Consider the following 23,777-nt stretch of genomic DNA (forward strand, 5'->3'; position numbering starts at 1 on the left):
TTCTTGCCCTCAAATCCTCCCTTATGTTGACAGTGGCAGAGGTAACTATGGCAACAACCAAAGAACCACTGTACTCTGAGTGTCTCCCAAAGGCCCAGGTGTTGATGCGAAGTGGTAAAGCCCTAAAGAGGCAGGGCCTTGCAGAAGGAAGTTAGGCCACCCGGGATACGCCCTTGGAGAGGATATAATCCGAGTGTTTCCTTGCTGTCGTGAGGCAAGCAGGCTTCCTCTCCCACAGGCTTTTTTGCTATGATGTTCGGCCTCATCACAGGCCCCAAAGCATCGTTTCCAACTGACCATGGACTGAAACCTCCAAACTATGAGCCAACTAATATTGCCCTCCTTCTAAATTAATGATCTCTGGTATTTTGTCATAGCAACAGACGGCTAACTCATGGTCCAAATCCCAGATTTGCCTGTAGAGTCCTACCTTCTGTTTTCCCATCTCCATCATTAAAGACACAACTAATAACACTGAGGTAGGCAGAGGATGGTTTCTTGAGCATCTTCTCAGAGCCTGATACCAAGCTCAGCCCTCCCTGTGGCCCCTCATATCTGAGCAGCAAACTGTAAGACTTCACCGTGTCCATTTCATAGATGAGCAAACTGAGGGTTTGGGAAGATGAGAAGTTTGCCCTGACTCACACAGCTGGCAAACAACAGCGCATACTCTAGCCCAATACTGTCCTCACTCCAAGGGTGACCGTGAGCATAGGGCGGGGGCCTTGCAAGGCTGTGATTCTGGCCAGGCCTTGGATGGCCGTCATGAACTTGACAGGGGTGTGCCTACATGACTTCTCCATAGACTGTGGGGCATGTCTACCCTTTCTTTTTGTTTTGCTACCTGTTTATTCTCTAGTCCCCCCCACCCCCACTGTCCCCAAAATCAGCTCTTTCAGATCCGTCCCCAGAGGCCATAGGAAAGCAGCCTGCCCCCACCACACAGGGAGCTACATGGTGCTGCCATCTGCTAGATGGCAATGAAGAGGCTGTGTGGCATCTGTGCTTAGAGCCTGGGTCCCCAGGGAGTCCTGGGCTGTTCTGCCCAGCAGGGGCGAGATGGGACCGATTCCCCCACCCCCAGTCTTCCTCCTCCACATTCAGAGCTCCAGGCAAGGCCTCTAGGGCTGGGAAAGGCTCACAGACATGACTCCAAGCAGAGAAACTCCCTTTCCTCTTCTGGCTATCTGGCCAGAGAGCTTGCAGGCTTCCCTGGCCAGGCTCCCCTGTCCTCCTCTGTCTTGTTCTTGTTGCCTCTCTGCCTCAGATTTCTCAGCTTCCCAACGGGGCTGCTGCTGAGAGCTGCTGGGGGTGCCCACAAGGGGCAGAGACGAGCCCAGGTATCCAAAGGTGACGCGGGGTTGGGAGGCAACAGATCTACAGCTCAGCCCTTTATGGCTGATGTCTGCCCCACTCCCAGAAGGCCAGAGAAGCATGCCACATCCCCAGTGTCCACAGGTGCTGGCAGATCTGATTTCAGGGCTGGTTTAGGGCCATTTTAGCTGCCACCTTGCCCTCTGCCCCAGGCAGTCACGAGCTGTCCACCATCTGCAGACCTCATAAGCTCTGACTCCCTGATGGAGGGCTTTCTTCGGGAACCTGTTGGGCTTCGTTTTCCTTCCATGGGTTGCGTTTCTGTACCGCAGGGGCCAGGGTACGGAGATGTGAACAGGAACAAACTGTCACCTACTCTGAGTTTTCTAGGTGTTCTGCACAACCTGGCAGGGTCATTACATGAGCTAAGAAAGGCATGGTGGTCGCTGCCACGCTTCTCACCACACGGAGCAGCTCCAGACTGGGGAAGAGGTGTTAAAAAGCAGGGGCATGTGATCCCATATGGCCATTCCCGGGTTCCTCCTAAGTATTTATTTTATTATTTTTAAGTTTTAAAAATTTGAGACAGCATCTCATTCTGTAGCCCAGGCTGGCCTCGAACTCAGTCTGTAGCCCAGGTTGTCCTTGAGCTAGCGATGATCCTCTCAAGTGCTAGAGTTACCGGTGTGCTTGCTCCACATGCCTGGCTCCTGGTTTTTAAGCCTCTCCCAACCCCTACATCTTCCAAGACCCAGGAGGAAGCTAGGCAGACACCCTGGAGAATGCTGGCCCAGAGGCTGCAGCAGCAGCAGAGCAAGGATGAATCTGGCTGTGCAGAGCAAGGGGCTGGACTGGGCTGGACCCTGGCACTGTTTCCCCTTCTCCACTGCCAAAGGGACCGTGACAGACAGGATGGGCAAACAAGTGGCTGGAGGAACCTAGGCGGGGTCAGGGGTCAAGAAGGTGGAAGCCACCAAGAAACTCAGATACAGGTGAGCTTTGGAAACCAAAGACAGGATTCAGCAAATGCAAACAGGTGGGTATGAGCCTAGGCGAGTCGACAGAGGCTGCTGTGAAGTAAACCGAGTGTGGGGTGAGCCTCGGGTGACTTTAAGAAAAGGAACAAGTTGACTGGATGATGCGAGGCAAAGAGGCTTCCTGGAGCCCCACAGTATTCCAAGCTTTTGGAGGCCTAGGGGTTCAGACACCCCTTCATCTCAGAGGCAAGGCTGACCCAAGCAGGCTGGGGGAGCTCTGAGACTTCCCACTCCCCATAATCTCCTCACCTAGAGATCACGGAACTAGCCACACAGCATATGTACTTATCAGGCACCTACTGTCTGCCAGGCATCAGGCCTTTCAGGTGGCAGGTGGGAGGAGTGGACCAAAATCATTTAGACATTGCTTTCTCGTGGCCTGCAGAATCTGTGACTATAACTTTGAGTCCTCAGGAGGAGGCGGTGCTGTTTGGAGGCCATGGCTTCTATTAGCATGAAAAGCCCAGGCTCTCAGGTTCCAGAAACCCTGCTACACTTAGTGTTCCTAGCCTCCTCCTTTCCAAGTTCCCTGGTCTCACCAGTAGGGAGTGGGGAAGAACACAACCATGTTAGCCCTCTGCAGGGTGGTATCCCAGCAGCTGGCCTGGGGCAGGACCTTCCGTTTCTTGATTCTGTCCCAGCAGCGATGACAACAGTGATCTGGAGATGCCTGTGTGTCCATCTCCAGAAAGAGTCGTGCTGGCCCCTCCTTTCCCTTCATCTCAGTGGCCAGCACCTGGCTGAGCTTCATCACATCTAGATATATTCTTGGCAGATGAGCCCACAGCCAGTCTCTACCCTGCAACCTAAGTGGTGAGGACCCTGCCTGGATTCGGACTGGATCCCACCTGCATGGGACAGGCAGGCTCTTGCCCTCTCCTTCGCTGGCATTCCCTCAATATTCCAGGAGTTAGTCTTTGAGGCTGTGACTGTGTGTGGACACCAAGGTGTGAGTGAGCATGGACACCAAGGTGTCAGGTGGGAAACTTCTGATGTCACCTCAACACACAGCCACGACTTCTCAACAAGGGATAGGCAGTTAGGCATGCTCCTCAAAGTACAAGTGATGCTGGTTTGAGGAGCTCAGGTGTGGAATGAGAGAAAGCAGGTTCTGCTGTGGAACCATGAAGGTTACCTGAGAGGGTGGAGGCCAAGCCGGAGAGTCTACTGAGTCTACGGAGGCTGTTGTCTTGAGTTCTAAGAGGACACATGACTGGTCTACCAATGGACTCCTCACACTGGGGAGTCACGAGAAGACTCTTAAAGACAAAGTCATGCATTTTCTTCAGTCAGTGGGAATTTTCTGGTGAGAGCTACGGGGTGAATTTCCTTAGGGCAGCCAGCCCCAAGGAACTGTTCTGTGGGACCGAAATCCACGAAGCATTGCTTGTGGGTATTTAAGTGTAGGAAGAAATTAAGGCCTTTGCTTCCCACGGAAACCACACACCATCACACCATCACAACGAAGGCCCTAAAAAGGTGTTTCTAGCATGTTTCAGCCAACACTGCCCACAGCTGCTTGGCCATGACCTTGTGGATCGGGGAGAATGCACCACTGTGCTTCACACGGATCCTGAGTCACATTTTGGGAACAGGACAAAGTGTGACTTTCAGTTTCCAGGGAGCCCACTGTGGCTGTTGGGGTGACCTGTGCTTCCCCTCCACACCCCAACCCTCAAGTCTCTCTACACTAGCCCTGGTTAGACTCCCCTCAGCGCCTGGGTCAACCATCCCCATGCCAACCTTACAACTCCACCCTCTAGTTCTGCAGCAGCTAGACCCCAACAGTGACGGACAAGGAAGAGACTTACAGGGGCAAGGGCGTTTGAAGGACATGTAATCCTTGGAGCAGAACAGCGGAGCCAGCCTGCCCTCGAGCACAGCTCGGACTTCTTGAGGGGACGGCCCCTCCACTCACCTGTGGAGACACAAACAGGCAGGTGATAGGGTGCCTATAGCACCCCCATGTCTACAGGCTGTGTACTGCCATCACTAGGTGGGGTGGGGACTTATGAACATGCTCCTAGTCTGGGATTCCTGGGCTACAAGGTGTGGGGTGTGGGTGCAGGGGTGGGGTGAATGGGTGTTGGGGTCACGGTGATGTGTAAAGGGTGGATCTCTCTTTTGGGGGACCCCTGGAGTGGGAGAGTGATGCCATGGAGTTCTACTGTGAAGACTTGCTGTTTCCACGTCCTCCATAGACTACAGCATCCTGAGTGCCTTAGGGCTATCAGGATCCTTAAAGACTGGTCCAAAGTCCTCATTTCATAGGGGAAACATGCAGAGGAGAGAGAAGCCTGTTCGAGGCTTCCTGGCTGGCACTGGGAGGGTGTTTCCTGCCTCCTAGCTCGGACTGTATTGTGACATTGCCCAAAGAGCCAGATTGCTCTTTTCCTCCTCATTTTGTCCATAAGGAAATCGAGGCTCAGAAAGGTCTTGTAGCTTGGCCGAGATCACACAGGGTCAAGACTCCAGGTCTGTTTTCTTCTCTTGCCCCCAGTCATCCAGCACATTCCTTTTGGAAGGCACCTAATGTATTAGATCACCAATTAGAAAAACAAATGAAAGGAAAATTCATTTCCTTTCCCTACCCCAACCTAGCTCCACATGAACTCTGTGTGACACCTGGATTTTAGGGCAGCTTGGCCATGCCAGGCCACTTCAACACTCCTTTACAAGGGGAACCGTTTTCAGAGCAATGTCCTCTCAGGCCACTGAAGGTTTGAACCCATTCAATCCCTCCCTGTGTGTCCCCAAAGGACATAGTGTGGGCTTTTATTTATCAAGAGGCACACTTGACTTCGGAAACTAAAATGTGCTTTAAGAATTTTATTATTAGGCCGGGCGGTGGTGGCGCACGCCTTTAATCCCAGCACTCCGGAGGCAGAGGCAGGCGGATCTCTGGGAGTTTGAGGCCAGCCTGGTCTACAAGAGCTAGTTCTGGGACGGGCACCAAAGCTACAGAGAAACCCTGTCTCGAAAAAACAAAAAACAAACAAACAAACAAACCCCCCCCCAAAAAAAGAATTTTATTATTATTTCTGTGGAAGGACATTTTGCCTGCCCATATGTCTGTGCCTACTTGTGAGCCTGCCGCTCTTAGAGGCCAGAAGAGGACTTTGAATCCCCTGAACTAGGGTTACAGACAGTTGTGGGCATACAGATACTGAGAACTGAACTTGGGACTTCTTGAAGAGCTGTCAGTGTTATTAACTTCTGAGCCATCTCTCCAGCCCCTAAAATGCACTTTTGGGAGTGATTAGGACCATGGGTGTTGAGTTCAGGGGAAACAGCCTAACCCTTTCCTCGGGGACACTGGGGATTGCATCATGTGGCCAGAATTTACCTGTGAGAGTCAGACCCAGGGGTTCTCAGTCTTGCCTCAGCTAGGAGCCCCTTCCACAGGTGTTTTCTGTCTCAAACAGGCACAGAGTTTGGATGGAGCCCATTGGCTACGGATACTGTGTGGAAACAGTGGCCTTTCTGTTTAGGAAGTGAACAAGGAACTGCCTCTGCACTGCCCTGTTCTTCTCCCTGATCCCTTAAGCACTTCCTGGCATTGACTCTGGTCAAAGCGCTTCACCTTCCTGAACCTCATATCCTTCCTGGGAAAGCAGGGATAAGCTTGATGATGCTTCAGGAGCAGCTGTGTGTGACAGGCCTCAAGGTGCTCTCTCTGTTCTCTATGTGAGCAGGAGGAATGCAGGTGACCTGGGGACACGTCTGTAAGTAGTGACTTGCCACTCACCCCTCACCCCCAACATTGTTGAGCTCTCCCAGTGTGAGCCCTAGGCTGGCCTGACATCCACTCTTGGTCTCCATAAAAACCAAGGGAGAGTTTTGACCTGGGGAAGGAGGGTAGGAGTTTGAGCTCCCAGGCTGCTTAGAGCACCAGTTACACACTAAGAAACTAAAGAAGAACTTTCAGGCCTGTGGCCTTTGCGTTTGCAGATTACATGTGTGTGAAGGCCAGAAGAAGACATCAGGTGCCCTGCTCTACATTTCTTTACCTTGTTCCCTTATAATATAGTTTCTTACTGAACCTGGAGCCAACAGGCCCTGGAGATCCTATCTCCATCCCCGCCCCCAGCTTTGGGGTCATAGGCTTTGGGGTCATAGGCATACATGGCCACTCCTGGCTTTTTTTCTTTTTAAATGTGGGTGCTGGGAGCCTAACTCAGGTCCTGATGCTTACAGAGAAAGCCTCTTATCCACTGAGCCATTTCTCCAGTCCTCGAGAAATCCCTTTTAAAGAAGGAATGGGCACATCAATCCCTCACCTGAGCCCCTTCCACAGCTCCCGACACCTTTAGGAAAATGTCCAGTTCTTCTCTCTAGCACCCACAGCCCTGGGGTCTTCCTGACTCTCTAGCTCACTGACATATGTTGGGATTTAATAAGTGCATACTGAAGGTACTTCCTGTAGTGCTGATCTTGGGGACACCAGATGCCATAGAGAGGTGCAGGTTACCTTCTCTTGAGGGGTCCCCTTAGGGTGCTGCCTCTCTGGGAGGATTCCCTGGGGCCACCATTTCCTCTGAACCTGAAGACTGAGGTGAAGGCTGGTGAATCTCGGGGTGTGGGGAGGGTGGGTGTCTTACAGTCCAGGGCCTAATAAGTCCTGTATTACATGTGGTCAGTGGCTCAAGTAGACAGTCCTATGTGGAAGTCTTTGGGGACAGTAGGCTCTACACATGTGGTTCACATTAGCCAAATACTTGTTAAGTGCCACTTAGAGTCCCCTGCCCTATTGGGACAGGACTTTTGGGATGAGGAAAATCATTTCAGTTTTGCAGATGTGACCTTTGCTCAAGGTCACAGAAAAGAGAGCCAGGAGAGCTGTGCACGCAGGCCATCACATGCCAGCTTTCAGGATCTCTTCCTGAAGCTTCCTTGACTGCTGGTGACAGATTGGTAACAATGGGGGCACTTCCCCAGCTCGCGAACATCCTTGAATCCAGTTCTAGATGATCCTAGACACAGCAACTGGGGAGCATGGAAGGGCAGCAGGGTCTCTGCACCCTCGCTTGGGGCCCAGTTTAGAGGACATTTTCAAAAGTACCTGTACTGTTGGGGTAAGGCAGCCTTAGCCTGATACCAGCATATGCGACTATGTAGAGACAGTTTTCAAGTCATACTATACATGCCAAGAGGCAGGCCTTCGCCGTGCAGAGCCGATCATCTCCATGTATTCTGTTGCCTGTGTTGACACTGCTGTTTGTCACAGCCAGGGCCACCATGCCAGCCCTGCACTGTAGACCATAGCTAACACTTTACACAACTGTTGACTGCATTTTCCTAGCATGTACCCCATCTGGGCTTACAAGGGGTCCCCCTCAAATCATTTAAAATTTACTTTTTTTTTTGTTTCTCTTTTTTAAGTTCGGGTCTCATAAACAGCCCATGCTGTCCTTGAACTCATGACCCTCCTGCTTCAGCCTTTTGAATGCTGAGTTGCAGAAGTGTGCGACCACATCTAGGGCCCCATGCGTGACAGGCAAGCACTGTATTCCTGATCTATATATCCCTGGCTTTCAAGAGGGATTCTTTGGACTCTAAAGAAGCAGCAAGATGCTCAACCTCCCAGTCTATTTTCTCTTCCCTCTACCCACTGGAGGATCTCCAAGCGACCCATGGGAAAACCACTGCCTGGCACATCAGACACTCTGTTTGGGCAAAACTCTGTTGTGGTCCCCAGGAGAAAGGAGCTGGATGTGTGGTGTCTTGTGAACAAGTACCCATCCATGTCCCTGCATGTGAACACAGCCGTGACACGGTGACGAGGGCAGCTGACAAAGCCAGGCTCAGGTGGGCTGAGACCATGGGTTTCGGTCTGTGGGGAGTGCACCCCACCTGTCCTGGCGAGCATGGGCCCATTAGAGGTCACAATTACCCTGCTTGCCTCTCTCTGGGCCCAGCATCAGAGACTCAGCTTTTTTCTGCTGTGATTCAGTCTCTGACTGGATTGTCTGGATGCGGATGCAAGAGAAGGTGGGCAGGCAGCACTCCAGGCTTTGACGTGACTAAATGGTGTGTGGCTAGACCACAACATTTGTATATCTCTTTATGTTCCTGCCCCTGGCATACCTCTACTCTGGGCTTGTGGGACACTCAGACCTGGAGAAAGGAGGGTGTGGGATCTATGGGGAAATAGTTTCAGGGGAGACTCAGAACCAAGACTGGAGCTGGATCCAGGAGCCACACGTAAGAGGACAGCAGACATGGAAGGGTTTTGGGATGGACTGGGGCTCTAGCCACAATACGGAGGTCATGTGACACACTGTCCACTGCTGTCCCATGCTGTTGGCCCATCAGGTCCTCAATATGAACCTCAACTTTATAAATGAGTTCTGAGATACAGAAGCAGAAAGGGGCCTGGTGAGTGGGGAGACACCTTGCCCAAAGCGGTGTCCTGGGAAGATTCATAGCCAGGCAGCCACAGGGTCAGCTTTCATTGTTTCTGGAAGATCTCTCTGGGCTTAGGGTGACCCTGAACACCAAGTGATGGGTGAGAGGCCTCTTCCATGTGTACCAGGTCTTGGCAGTTGCAGATGGAGCCATTCTTTGAGGGTCTCTGTCCCTAACACACCTCTCCTGCTAAAGGCGGAGTTACAATGGGCATGCACGCTAGATGATAGGGGAGACAGAGCAGAGACAGCTGTGCAGGTGGGGTGCTGTGCATTCGGATAAAGCGGTGATAGTGGGCTTCGGTAGGGGGTGGTAGGGGAGCAGAGATAGCAGTCAGCCAGCTGGGTGGATCCCTAGGAAAGGAGACTCTGGCTGCTCGGAGCAGAGCACTCAAATACTCTGAGTGGGAACGTGCAGGCGAGTTTGACGGACATGTGGATCGGAGATAAGACAGTGAGAAAGGGGAGGAGGAGGTGATCACGGCTCTGCGTTTGCTCAGGTGTAGAGGGGGCAACTACAGACTGTAGGTGTCAGTGTCATAGATAACCTAGCACCCAGCCTGAGCCACAGGAAGTGCACGGTGACTACGGAGTGAATGAATGATGTCATCTCACAGGGCTTTGTTCCCTGGATCTGTGGGTGGGCGTGTGATCACTCAGAGCAGGAAGGCAGTGAGAAACCTTCCTGGACTTGGTTAGATGCACTGTTCTTGCAAGAGCGCTATCCAGCAGGGGTAACATCAGCAACAGAACTTAGTCCTGTCACAGGAAGGGACCCAGTTGGGGACTTCCTCAATGAGTACCACGAAGTCACACACTATTTATCCTGGGGTTAAAGGCAGGAGGATAAACTCAGGAGTGGGGTGAGGAAGAGTGGGAGAAGACAATGGCCACTTGAAGCTTGCTGGCAGGTGCCTGAGTTCCGATGTTATTAGACATTGGGTGTGGGAGCATCTCTGTTTCCCCGACAACATCTGGTCACACATGGGCTGTACTGGATTGGTTACGATCTGTCTGGAGGTTTTTCGATCTCTACTTGCCCTAATTTACCAGAATTGTTCCTCTATAGCAATGGGGTCCCAACTTCCTAGTGCTGAGACCCTTTAATATACCTCATGTTATAGCAACCCCAGTCATGAAATTATTTTTGTTGCTACTGTAATTTTGCTACTGTTATGAATCATAATGTAAATATTTTTGGAGACATAGGTTTTCCAAAGGGACCATGATCCACAGGTTGTGAACCACTGCTCTACAGGGTCAAATTCCACACCCTTGTGGCCAAACCATAGAGGACTGATGTCCTATGCAACTTCATGAACATGGCTATCTGCAATCTGGTCTGGTCCTGCCCAAGAGTATACTGAAGCCCGATTCAGGGCTTGGTGACATCAGAAGAGATCCAGGCAGACGTTAATTTTAAAAATAAAATATGACATAATCCCAATGTGGCCACCAGTAAGAAGAGACAGACTGATCAAATTATGGTACACAGTTACAGTGGAATATTATGTAGCTATAAAATAATGTTTAAAAATGTAACAACATATAGGCTCTCAGTATGATGTTAGATGTAAAAAGAATTCTGATTATTCTAGAAAACCCCAACAGGTTGTAGAACTGCGCATGATCCTTATTTTGTAGAAGCACATTCTAGTGAAAATGTTCACACACAGCAAAAGATTAGGGTGGAAATAGAATACACTGGAGGGATTAAGGAGAGTTTTTCATGTATTTTATATATATATTTTTTTTTTTTCCGAGACAAGGTTTCTCTGTGGTTTTGGAGCCTGTCCTGGAACTAGCTCTTGTAGACCAGGCTGGTCTCGAACTCACAGAGATCCGCCTGCCTCTGCCTCCCGAGTGCTGGGATTAAAGGCGTGCGCCACCACCGCCCGGCTGTATTTTATATTTTTTATGGTATCTGAAATTTTCTACAGTGAAACATATTGATTTTATAATCTGAAGAATCATCAAAACGAAGGTTCAGCAAAGAACATTTTTGTGGTAGAAAATAACTGGATAAAAAAAGTCAATGCCAGTCCTTGAAAATGGCTAAAACTAATTTGCCTTTGAACTTTTCCTTTATGACTGATTTTTCTTTTTTAAGTCAGTTCACCATCTAATTTACGGATAAGAGGGTTCATTAAGATGTTTGAAAACTAATCTTTTCTTGTTGGCATGGGGACTTGATCTCAGGGTCTTGTATATGTGACACAAGTACTCTACTCCAGAGCTACATCATCAAAACCCTCAGAGTCTTTAAGCACTTTTTATTTTTATTTTTGTCACTATGTCACCCAGGTTGGCACTGGGCGCCAGGAGCCCATGATTCCCTTCTGTCGGCCTCCAGAGTGGTTGGGATTACAGTTCACATCACCAGGCCCTGTGATCTTCATTCCTTTTAACAGCCATCAAATTATCCCTGATACTTAAACCTTTTTAAAAGGATTTCTTCTTTCCTGTGAGCCTGTGTGTGCATATGCGTGCACCTTGGAGGTCAGAAGAGGGCATGAGATCTCATCAGGCTGGAGTTAGAGGTACCTCTGGGCAACTCTGTGTGGATGCTGGGAACCAAATTCTGGTCTTCTGCCAGAACAGCAACAAGCGCTCCTAACCACTGAGCCATCTCTTCCAGCTCCCGAAGCAAGTCATGTTTGCTGAATATTTGAGGGAACGGTGTCTCCCATACTATAACATTTTGTTTTTAATCAATCTGAACACTTGGCAAGAATAATAAAAATAGCAGACCTCTGTTTTGTAAGAACCTTATGATTTTTGCAGAGCAGACTCGATGTTGAGTGCTGTTCTAGTCTCAGGAGACATCACAGTGAGTGCTATGGCTGGGGGAAGGCAATAGACAAGTAAGGGCTAAGGATGCCGGAGGTGATAAGTGCTGCAGGGAAAACTGGAGAGGAGGAGATAATGAGTAGGAGACTGCTCTTTTATGTCAATTGGACTAAATGACTTTGATAATTGTTCGAGTAGGAAAAAAAAAAAGGAGTGTCTAAAAATGTGATAGCCATGGACTTAGCGTAAGCACCTTCATTTTCAGCTCTCAGACACAAAATGATTAAAGATCTCCATAGAGAAATCATCTTGATAACGAATTGCATGCCGCCGGAGTTAAAATGTGCTAATTATCAATTTCACGAACTCGGGGGAAAATTAGGATGAGTCACAGAAATGGTAAGTATTCTATACCTAGCTCGGGTCCTTACCCTTCCAGAGCCTCGGGCTTCTCTACTGACATGGCAGGATGATTACAGGATGTGCCCCCCCCCCCCCGGCTCCACTCTACTAGAATGCTGGTGTCTGAAATCAAAGAGGATATGTGCTTGTGCTTACAAAACCAAGCATGAGGGATGTTCCCAGCACAGTCATGGCAGGGCCCCTGGCCCAGGGCCACTGGATGCAGCCATGGGCCTCCCATGTGTTACTTCTTTAGTCTTCACAATGGGCATGACAGGTGTGCAATCAATACTCACTCCATGTTCACAACACTGAGGCTGTGAACAGGAGGCCACCTGCCCAGAACCAAATGCCATAAACGCTGCCTCTAACTCTAAGAGCGGTGCTCACAGCCACAACTCTGTCTTGTGCTCACTCGGCAAGGGGCATGCCTCCCTGGCCTCAGTTTCCCTTTTAGGAAGCTGTGAGCTGATTAGGGCCTTCCTGTGTCCTGGCCCATGCTTGGCATGCTTTTGTGACTAGGGTTCTGAGTGACAGTGATGTCCTCTGAGGGCATCCAGCTGATTACTGCCAGAGACCCACGATCATCCCACATCCGCATCACGTTCCCTATCAGCTGTGCTCCAAATACTGAGTGGAGCAGCAGAACAAACCTAATTTGGGAAGAGGAGGGGAGAGGGTTATGGAAGATGCAAAGAATGGGGCACCCCAGTGAGTGAATGGGGGAGGGATAGGGGTGGCTACAAGGGAAGGAAAGAGGGACTCTGGCAAGAAGAACCCCAAGGAGGCAGCCATTCTGTTCAGCAACAGGTGGACACATTTTCCGATTTCATTCCAGTTCTAGGTGGCAGGGACATGGTGTCCTCTGCTTTCTTTTCGCCAATGCTCCTGCCCACCTACACCCTCCATGCCTGTCCCCTGCCATGGATGCTCATATTTTCCCTAAGCCATGGGCATCTGACTGGCCTGCTCTGGGCCTAAGACCCCAGCTCCCCAGACTCAGGGAGATCCTATTCAGATAACAGGACAGCTCTTAAGTTCAAACCATGCTGTTTGTCACCAGCTCCAATTCCTTTATTAGAGTTATCATGGCCTTGTGACCTCCCAGCCGGAACAGACACATCATAGTCAATAAGAAATCATCACAGAGGGTACCCTTCTGACTCATGGTAACCTCGCTGTCCCACTCACTGGGCTTGTTACCCGTTGGAACCATCACCGTGGCTCACCTAAGCCACCTCCTGGAAGACAGTCCTCCCTTCACCGACCAAGGTGTGTGCAGACTCCTTTATACAGGGGCTTATGAACAATAGTGTGGGGGTATCTCAGCCTGGGGCAGCAAGTACCAGCCAAAGGAAAAAGGGCAGAATACCCATTGAAGTCAGTGAGCCATTTACAACCTGGACAGAGGCATAGAGAGAGGGTCTGGGCAGGCAGAGGATGCCAGCGAGTGCCTGAGAAAGGGGGCTAAAGGAGACTTCATCAGGCCCCCGGGGAGCCAAGGGCTTTCTTAGAGGGCAGGAAGGAGGGCAGCGTCATGTTCCCTCACATCAGGGAAACTCACTTTGCCTCAGAAAATGACACCTGTGACCAAAAGCAGTCAAGTACTACATAAATTGTCAGGCGCCCCAGAAGAATCATCTCATGATCTGGATTCATCTTCCATACGTTTCAGATGCGGGAAACTGAAGCTCAGAGAAGTCAAGGGTCTTGCCAAAGATCACACAGCTAGGGAATCAGCCAAGGGTGTTTTATGGCCCTAAAGTTTCTACACAGTCGACTAACAGAATCATGTGTACTTTTCAAAGAGGGAAACTGAGGCACTCGGTGGTGAAGTTCTAGTTAGCAGCCCATACAATTGAGGAGAACCTACAGGGCCCTCTGTTGGCCCTCAGGTGCACTTGAACTGGGCGAATGGAGACTCTGGCAGCCCCCTGCTTCTCTGGCATGTCACTTGTGAGCTCCCCTTCCTAGCCTGGGTTTGGCTGCCCATGCTGGCAACGGAGTGGCTGAGGAAGGTAGCCCAGGGTCGGCACTACCCGCCTGTTCCTGGACTGCAGAGCCCGAAGGACAACCAGGAAGGGCTGCGGGAGTTAGCTGGGCCAGAGTGGGTATCGCCCAGCTTGAGAAGGAGTCTGGAGAGGGGTGGCCGTGCCACTCAGCGCTGCGCAGTCAGCAGAACCGCCACCTCCGATTCAGTGTTGGGTCCTTCCCAAGAGACGCACTTGGGAAAGTCTGCCTTATCGGGGGTGGGGGATGAGGGGTGGCGAGGAAGCACCTTCTGTCCTAGATGCTATAGTATCAGAGGCATGATCCAGGTGAGCAGCCCGTCGGAACGTCAAACTTCCTGGCTTAAGGTGGTGGGAGAGGGTTCAGGGTCAAACTCCGTAGAACCTCAGTCCTTCTCCTCTCCCACCCCAGAAAGAGTGCACCCTAGTGTGTCTTTTACTGAGTGGGCTGGTCCGCGACCCTCCAAACCGAGGGCGCGGGACCTGGGGACCCTGTCTTGGGCTTCCGCCCGGAGGATACTCGCTTGATACTTAGGCAGACGGGAGACCTCGGGTTCCTTGCATTTCCCAAGGGGTGCGCGGGTCCCTGTGACCCTCTCGGGGGATGCGGGAACATGAACCGCAGGAGTCCCGGGAAGCCGCTCAGTTCCGCGCGCGCTGAGGTTCCGCTTGGGACCGCGTCCCCCGCCGCCCAGCGCGTCCCCGGCCGCGTGCCTAAGCCGCCGGGACCCCCTCCGAGGCCCTCCCCATGCCCCGAGCCCCTTACTCGGCTTGGCTGCCGCGCTCCGCTCCGTGCGCCGCAGTGCCGGCTCCAGCTTCGGCTCCAGCTCGGGTCCCACTCGGGCTCCGGCTCCCGCTCGGATGCCGTGGCGCTCGGGCTAGGCTGGGGCGTCGCGCCGCTCCGCCTGGGCCTGCTGTGCGTGCAGGGGCGGGGCGCACCGGCGGGGCCGGGTCGAGCGGACCCGCACCCGCGATCCCCGAACGAGCCGCTGGCGGCGGTCTACCGGGCCCTGCCCTGCCCTGCCCTGCCGCAGCCCCGCCTCGCCTCCCGTCGCCGTCTCCACGCCGCCGCTCGCGCCACCGTCACCCTCTTGGGTCCTCCTCGGCGGCGGCGCGGCTCCCAGGTCTCAGCTCGGCGGCGGAGGCGGCACGGCCCGGGTCATCGCTGAGATGGGGACGCGGGGGAGGTGGGAGCGCCGAGCCGCGCCCCTCTGCGCACAGCCAGCCCGACACTCACACAGCGGTGGGGGGCGGGAGCAGGGCGGCGAGGAGGCCCAGGGATGCAGGGAGGCTGATGCGCCGGGCAGATGCGTGAAGGGTGGACAGACAGACACGTGTAGAGAAGGGTGGACCAACCACATGTCAGAGGACAGCCAGACAGGTTGGACAGAGACAAGAGCAAAGGGCAGAACAGAGGGTGGGGGCGGCAGGAGGGACACAGCCTGCTGGCCTTTGGGATGGGTAGAGGAGCCTGTCAGGGCCGCCAGTTCCCAGCTGCTAGAATTCTCTTCACGTAGGCTTGGTCAAGGCTTCCAATCTGAGCTATCAGCAGGCCTATTTTCTTCATCCCTTGCCCACCCCGTGGTGTCCTGTCTTGGCAGATGCAAGCCTGCCTTGGAAAATCCCTGGCTCAGGGGAGGGATCTGGGTTTCAGCTCCTCCTCTGCATTCACCACTTTGGGGGCCTCAGGCATGCCCCATCCTCTCCCCTCCCCAGACCTTTCTTTTTCATTATTACTACAAGGTCCCTTGTTTATTGCACACTTAAATATATTGGTGTTCTCGACAATTGGTATTTTGGATATTTATTCGCCCGGGAGAGTCCCACAAGGGCTGCTTCGTCTGAGTGGGACTCCAGGGGTCTGCACAAGATGGCACTTGGTAAATCTGACCAGTGGATCTATGCCCTCAGCCATTGCCAAACCCTCTCTAAAGGCTCATTTTATTGATGAGGGAGCTGAGGTTTAAAGAAGCAAGGACACCCGAAACCCTGACGCCTGCCACGGGCTGGAAAGCGGTTCTCAAAAATAAAACATGATGACAAAGAGCTGAACATGTTGATGATAAAACCTTGGGGAAGCAGAGGAGCCCTGGGGACCTTGTGCAAGAGAAGTGAGCCAGCTGCAGGCTGCACTGGGAGGTGGGCTAAGAGCAGCCTTCAGGAGAAAGCAGCTGACTTTGTACCTCAGCTCCGTTAGGCACCATTGCTCCTGTTTCCATGAGGGGATTCAGGGTTAGAGCCCCTTCGCTTGGGACTCTGCCTCCTTGCCTGGGTCCTCGGTCCCTTCCATACCTGCAGGGGTTCATCTGAGCTCATTGGGGCTATCATGGGAACAGGCAGGGCGGGGGGGGGCGGGGGGAACTTGAAATATGAACAATGAGATTAAAATGAAGGATTCTAAGAAAAGGCCTGGCTGGGCCCTTTGTCCAAATACAAACATCTTATTTATTTTGTGGGTGAAGAAATGAAAGTCCAGAAAGAGGAGGGTGAACCAAACCAGGGAGCCAGGACTGGAGGCTGACTCCTTGGCCGCATTGTGGCGCACTACACCAAACGTGGACCATAGCCCTCTCATCAGACGTCAGTTGGTCCATAGCCGATGGATATTCTAGTTGTTGAATGTTCACTCTTGGGCAAGCCTAAGTGTGTATGTGTTTTTGGGGTATGGGATGTGGGTGTGGCTTACTTTGAGTGAAGGAGCACAGCCCTAAAGAATTCATTGCTTTATACTCCCCAGCCTATCATTTGAGTATCTCCAGTCTGACAGATCTGTGTGTCAAACCCCAAAGCCGTTTCAAGTCGGGTTGATGAGACTGGGTCTAGCTAAAAGGAGCTGGATTGTGACTGCGTGCCTGCCATCTCTGTACGTATCCACAAATACATGTTAGAGTCGGGCACAAGGGAAACACCAAAAAGGAGACAGAAGAAAGTAAAACCACCCACTTTAATACTGTATTTTCTTTCTCCTTTAGAAAAAGTTGTGTAACTCTGCATATATCCTTAAATAGAATGAGCTTGCTGAGTGTGGCCTCTTTCCTCTCCTGTGTCAGTATGAAGAGCTTCCTAGCCCTGTATAGGAGGGTTGTGCTGTATTTTCTTGTTTCTCTATTGCTGGACAGCTAGTTTGTCTCCCTTTCTGTCTGTAGACAGTGCTGCAGTGGACATCCTGATGGGTAAGCGTGTGCATGTCTGTGAATATCCTTTATGTCAGTGGGTGTGTCTATGCCCTTCATGGACCTCAGGGACGAACAGTGATGTCTGGCACCTGCTCCACCAAGAAACAGATAGGGAGGTTGCTGAGGGGGAGAATTCATGTGGTAATGGTAAGGTGTGAACATATGCCCAGAGTCCATGTGTTGGAACTCCCAGTGCAACAGGATTGGAAAGTGGGTAAGAAGAAATGATCCAGCCATTGTTGAGGGATTCGTGTCAATATCGAGGGAGTGGCTATCTTTTTTTTTAATATTTATTTATTATGTATACAATATTCTGTCTGTGTGTATGCCTGAGACCAGAAGAGGGCGCCAGACCTCTTTACAGATGGTTGTGAGACACCATGTGGTTGCTGGGAATTGAACTCAGGACCTTTGGAAGAGCAGGCAATGCTCTTAACCACTGAGCCATCTCTCCAGCCCCCGGGAGTGGCTATCTTTAGAGTGAATTTCTTAGATGTTCTTCTCCCTCATTCTCTTCCCCATGGGATGCTTTTTAGACATACTATGATGGAACCTGAAGGCCCTCTCGAAGTGTGGCCCTTGATCTTGGGCTTCAGAACCATGGGTGAAATGCATTTCTGTCCATGATAAATTATCACTCTGTTATATGCCATTATACAATAAACTAAGGGGACTTCTCAGGACAGACCCCAAAGACTGGCTGTCAAGACTTACCCTAGAGTGACAGTATATTCATGCCACCCTAATCACTAACAGGCAGCCGTCCCCTTCCACAAAGTAATTTCATTTTGTACAAAACAGACGGTCTGGTGCACCGTCTGAAGATCTCTTTTACAGATGTATGGTGCTATGCTTTCCCAGTCTTGAGTGATATCATAAGGGGCCGGAATCTCTGCATGGCCTTGACTTTGAGGATAGGGGCAGAGAGACCAGAAAACGCCTGCCGATTTGGTGAAGAATTTTCCTCTTTCTGTATAAATGATCTTGTCAGTGCCCTGGAACTTGTTCTGGTGATACTAGGGGCTGATGAAGCAGCACATCTTGGCTCGTGGCTGGCAGGAGGTGGTGGGGAGAGGAAGCAGTCTTTCCTAGAATCACAAGCACAGAGGTGACAGCTGACAGAATGAGTAAGCACAGGCAATACGGAAACATCCGGATTCCTTGGGGGATGGCGTCTTGTGTGCTGAGACCTTGGGCAGCTTCACAGATGGTGAGATCAAGTCCCTGTACAGTAAGTGACTCTCCAGTGATGTACTGCTGGATAGGGCAGCCCCAGGAAAGAGACTTTTTACAAACAGACAAAAAAGCCAGGTGTCCTCTAAATTGAATGTTGTCATTTGTTTCTTGGTTCCTGCCATGGCTTCCGAACTATTGTACTATGGGTAAGTTCTAGGAGTGGGCAATGATGTAAATGTTTCAAATGAGTTATCTGTGGGGTCCATGGGGGCTGGGCTACAGCTGTCCCTGAATACAGTCTTTGGAGTCTCCATAAGACTAGGGCATAACATCTTTTGAAAATAAAAAGTTAGAGTAATAATCTAAAATAATTAGTTTCTTTATGACATTTTCACATGTCGTTATACACTGTTCATATCTACCCTCATTGCCTTCTCTATCTCCCTTCTCTCCCACAAACTCCAAATAGTCCCTCCCTCCCTCCCTCCCTCCCTCCCTCCCTCCCTCCCTCCCTCCCTCCCTCCCTCCCTCCCTCCCTCCTTCCTTTCCTTCTTCTCTCCCTTTCTTTCTCTCTCCCTTCCTCCATTTCTTCCTTCCATTGAAGAGAAATGATTTTATTTTTAAATTGTTTATTTGTGTGTATGTATTTGTGCATATCACCTGGCGCAGGTGCTGTAGGAGGCCAGACGAGGGACTGGATTCCCTGGACCTGGAGCTGCAAGCAGTTGTGAGCTTCTTGACCTAGGTGCTAGAAACCAAACTTGGGTTCCTTGGAAAAGCAGCAAGGACTCAACCCCTGAGCTGTCTGTCCTCTCCTCTTTCTTTCTTTTTGATAGTATTTCATGTAGTCTATTCTAGCCTGGAACCTGGTATGCATTCAAGGATGACCTTGAACTTCTTTCTAAAATTAACTAATTATTATTTTTTAAATGTATGCATGTGAATGTTTTGCTTGCATGCATGTCTGTGTGTGTAGGCATCAGATCCTCTAGGACTGAAGTTAGGCATGGTTATGAACCTTCATGTGGGTTCTGGGAACTGAATCCAGGCTGTCAACTGCTGAGCCGTCTCTCCAGCCCCTGACCTTGAACTCCTGCTCCTCCTACCTCCACCTCCCAAGTGCCGGAGTTGCAGGTGTGTGCTACCACAGCTGGCTTCAAATCTATTTCAATCTAAGTTCTGCATATAAGAGAGAATAATATAGTCATCTTTAATGATTGTTTCACTAGTAAGTTCAATAAAAATTTTTGACATGTATTCATTTTATATTTGTATGACATCTGTGGCTTTTATCCTTTAATCCTTTATCTGTTATTTGCAGTAGGGAGCTTGGTATTCTATCCAGATTGGTCAGTCTTATGTCATATTTTTTCCCTTTTATTGCACAAACTTGGGTCTTGGGTCTAGAGAAAGAAGGAAGAGTAGTGTGGTTTGGATTAGCCTTGGCGGGCTTTTGGGAAGAGGGGCCATTAATGGCGGTAGAGGGTTTATAAATGAAACCTAAGTATGAAGAACAAACACAGACAATGCATGGGAACCGACTGAAAACAAAGCAATTTTCCAGGGCGTAACACCCGCTGATAAAACCCACGATGTGTGGAGGACAGTTCCGGATGCACAGTGAAGCCTAAGTAAATGCTGTGCTCAAATGTTGAGTGTTTACTTGCATGAGAGAGCGAAGAAAAGCATGCTTCTTATAGGCTTTCTATTTGTTTTTGTTTGTCTGTTTTGTTTTTGTTGTTGTCTTTTTGGTCTGCTGGTCCACAGGACCGAAGTTTCTTCAGTTACGAAAATAAGAGTTCAAGCCAGGTGGAAGTGGTACATGATTTTAATCCCAGCCCTCGGGGCGCAGAGGGAGGCGAATTTCTGTGAGTTTGTGGATAGCCTGGTCTACATGGCGAGTTCTAAGACAGCCAGGGCTACACAGAGAAACCCTGTCTTGAAAAGTCAAAAAAAAAAAAAAAGGATTTCAGTATTTAAAATAATATCAGCTGTGAGACACAGTTTTCAGAGACTACATTTGACCCTAGATGAAAAGTTTAGAAAAATAATATTGACACTTATGAACTCAGGCATTAAGGATCTATTAAGGGCTAACTCAGGGTACAGTGTGCAACCCATGACCATCTTCATCTTCCTGCTCCCCCCCAAGGGAGATTAATTTGCAGTAAAGTCACATGACAGAATCCAGCCACAAGCGTGAGGGTGGGATAGCCACGGACTGCAGAAGGGGCAATGGACACACAGTGGTTAGTGAAAGCGGCCAGACACTGTGTGGCTCCATTTATATAACAACCCAAAGTGGGAAGGAGATCTGCAGGGCTGGGGGTCGGGCAGAGCTTCTGTCTGGGCAGTGTGGTGACTGGGCAAGCGATCCAGGTAGCCGGGCAGTGCTGTTCCCTGTCCTGGGGGCTGGGCCACTGTGTCCTCATCTTTGTGCAGATTCTCTGAACAGCAAGGCAATGGGCATTTAATACTAAACCATAATAATAACAGCAACAACAGCAACAGCAAGACCAACACTGATACTGAATAACAGTATAGCTGGTTTTCACGCACAGGCCCAGCTTCAGCAAGATAGTTGGTCTCGCAGCTTGAAGACGGTGGGGGTGAGGGGGAGTGGGGAAGTGGGGGATCAGTATGGAATTCCAAACCCAAGAGAGAGAGAGGGGAAGGAAGTAACATTTGTTCCACCTGCACAAGAATTTCCAGCCTGCAAACTTAGTTTTCTTTCTTCTCAACAGCAATTTACCCCATCTTCTCATTTATTTGAGGACACCTCTTGAATATTGCAGATCTTGCCGTAGAGTGCTTCCCTGGGCAACTGCAGCTACTTAGCCCATCCTGGTGGGAACTGGAGGGGGAGAATTTAATCTCAGGCCAGTAAGGGCATTGTACATTTCTGTGTCTTTCTGGACTGTTTGTTTCCTGTCTGTATTTTCCATTTTTCTCAATTTGCTCACTTAAAAAATTAAAACGTTCTCTATTGTCCTTACTTATTCCTAATATAGGAAAACAGAGATGTGTATTATGTTTCCCAGGACCAGGAGGTGCCCGCTTGTTAGTGAAAACATACAATGTGTATGCTTTGAAGTGAGTTTGAAGACATACAATGTGTATGCTTCTGAAAGAGATGAAATATGAATAAACTTTAGTACAGAGAAAGTTATTTTCTATAAAGAAACTCTCTCTCTCTCTCTCTCTCTCTCTCTCTCTCTCTCTCTCTCTCTCTCTCTCCCCTCTGTGCCATTTCCAATAATAGCTCAGAGGATTAATGAGAAAATTAGAAAGGGGGGAATGAGAAATACAGAGGGAGGAAAAGCTGGCCTGGTACACAGAAGGTACCTAGTGACACTGGCCAGCAAAGACCTAAGTCACAGAAAGCATGGAGGTATTCTCTCAGCCTCTGACTCTAGAGAGCTGATATCAGGAGACCTGAGTTCAAACCCCTTTTCTTCCATTTACTTGTGTATCTTGGGACAAATTACTTGTGTTTTCAGAATCATGATCCATCAGGCATCTCACGCAGCATCATATGGGTCTTGGGTATCCCCTGCAGCACCTGTAGCCTATGGCACCTCTGCTGGAGTGGCCAATGGGAAGGGCGATCCTGCCCTGCCTCTCTTTTGTGCCCTGACCTTACCTCCAGGAGTTTCTGGAAATTCCTGGGAATTCCAGAAAGTCTTTAGCCACATGTTTTTATCTATGACACTCAGAAAATGGAATGTCAGAACCCAGCACCAAGGGAGTTGGGGGCACTTCCTATTTGCCAGGCCCTAGAAGAACTGTCCCAGTCTACCTGGCAGTCATTGCCATTTCTTTAATTACAATAGGATAACTCTGTGTACTTGCGGGATGCTATGGGCTGTTTTGATTACTAGTCATTTTAAGCTGTCCACGATGAACTTAAAACACCGCTGTAAGAAGCTGTTTCCTGGAACATGTACCCAGAATGTCACATTTTGCAAGAACAATTTCTATCCTAGCTGGAGCAGTTGACTGTCTTTAGGTGGGGAGGTGGGAGGCTATCTGGTGGGCAAAGAAAGCTCATGAATTCAGTCTAGGTTTAAGGGGCTGTTTTCCCAGTGTCTCTGTGTGGACTGTCAGCTTGGTCCTTTTTAGTGCTATGTGTGTGCAGTCAGACATAAACCAGGACTGGTTGTGCATGCCTGCAGTCCAGCTACCCAGGATGCTGATGCCAGAGGATCACAAGTCTGAGGCCGGCATGGGCTACACAAAGAGTTTGAGGATACTTTAGGTGAATTAGTGAGACCCTATCTCAAAAATAAAAGAGGGTCTGGGGATGCAGTTCAGTGACAGAATGTTTGCCTAATGTAAATACAACTTCAGGTTTGAGCCCCAGAAATATGGGTGGGGTTGGAGGAAGGTACAAACTGGTCTCTACATAAACTTCCCATAACCCGGACTCTCGAAGGAATGCTTGCCCAACTGCACACTCAGGAGCTTCCTTCCATCCAGCCTTGCTCTTGTCAAAGCCTGTTGGGAGCATCACTGCTTAGGACCCTGGCAACAGGGTCCAGATCCCTTCTGACAAGGACACTGCTTACCTCTCCAGGTTCCTTCCTAGCCACTGTCCATCCTCACTCTCTGCCTTGCCCACCGTAGACATCCGAACAGCCCCTTTGGAGACTTCTCTGGCCTCATTTTCCCTTGGGCTGAAGGAATAGATCTCTGGTCTAGCAAGTGAGGTTTTCTTGTAGGTGCAGCTGTCTCCCAGGCCTGCTTCTCCAAGGCAGGGACCAAGTATAGCTCAAGACCAAGTCCTCAATTGGGTCTTTAACAAAGAACTGTGGGTTTCTCGAGAGAATGGGAAATAAAATTGGGAGGTAAGGGCCATGCACAGTGCCTCTAATCCCAGCACTTGGGAGGGGATTAGACTCTGTGAGTTTGAGGTCAGCCTGGTCTACAGAGTGAGAGCCTTTGCAAAATCACTAACTATGCAAAATCAGTAACTAATTAAAATGAACTAATAACTAAATGAACAAGTTACAGTTCATGGACAAGCAGCAAAGCCAGGTTTGGCTGGACTGTTACCATCTTCCTCCCCAGGCTTGGCTGCCGGCTGCGTACAGAACACCTTTCTCATTTTAATGTTCTCAGACTTAGAGAAAAGCCACCAACCAGATCAGTACGAAGAGTTCAGATACACCCTCCATGCGGCTTCCTCCAATGTCAACAACATATCATAAAACCTGGAAGCTAGCAAGGTATTTTGTGTGACTCTCACCAGTTTTTCTAGAATGCCCTTTTCCTGTTCCAGAATCACAAGTCCCTCACAGCTGTTGTGTCTCCTCAGGCTGCTCCACTTTCTGACAGCTCCTCCTTCGTCCCTTGCGATCATGGCCTTGACTCCTGTGATAAGTGTTACTCACTTTTACAGAGGCTTTTTACTCTATTTATTTCCCAATTCCTGGTTGGCTTCCAGATGACTGAAATTTCCGGAAG

The 23,777-nt window shown here is 50.0% G+C and overlaps 1 protein-coding gene across 1 annotated transcript in view; it reads right to left on the reverse strand.

The window, feature by feature from the left end:
• The window catches only part of Bean1 (brain expressed associated with NEDD4 1), a 40,937-nt gene extending 25,714 nt beyond the window's left edge, over positions 1 to 15,223 (reverse strand). The window contains exons 1-2 of the mRNA XM_057753880.1: positions 14,726 to 15,223; positions 4,163 to 4,269 (exon numbers count right to left, since the gene is read on the reverse strand). Coding sequence (XP_057609863.1) covers positions 4,163 to 4,187 — 25 coding nt within the window. The 5' untranslated portion in view covers positions 4,188 to 4,269; positions 14,726 to 15,223. The remainder of the gene's footprint in view (positions 1 to 4,162; positions 4,270 to 14,725) is intronic.
• Positions 15,224 to 23,777: the final 8,554 nt, after the last annotated feature.

This window comes from Chionomys nivalis, chromosome 21 (assembly GCF_950005125.1).
Source record: "Chionomys nivalis chromosome 21, mChiNiv1.1, whole genome shotgun sequence".
In the NCBI taxonomy this organism is placed as follows: domain Eukaryota; kingdom Metazoa; phylum Chordata; class Mammalia; order Rodentia; family Cricetidae; genus Chionomys; species Chionomys nivalis.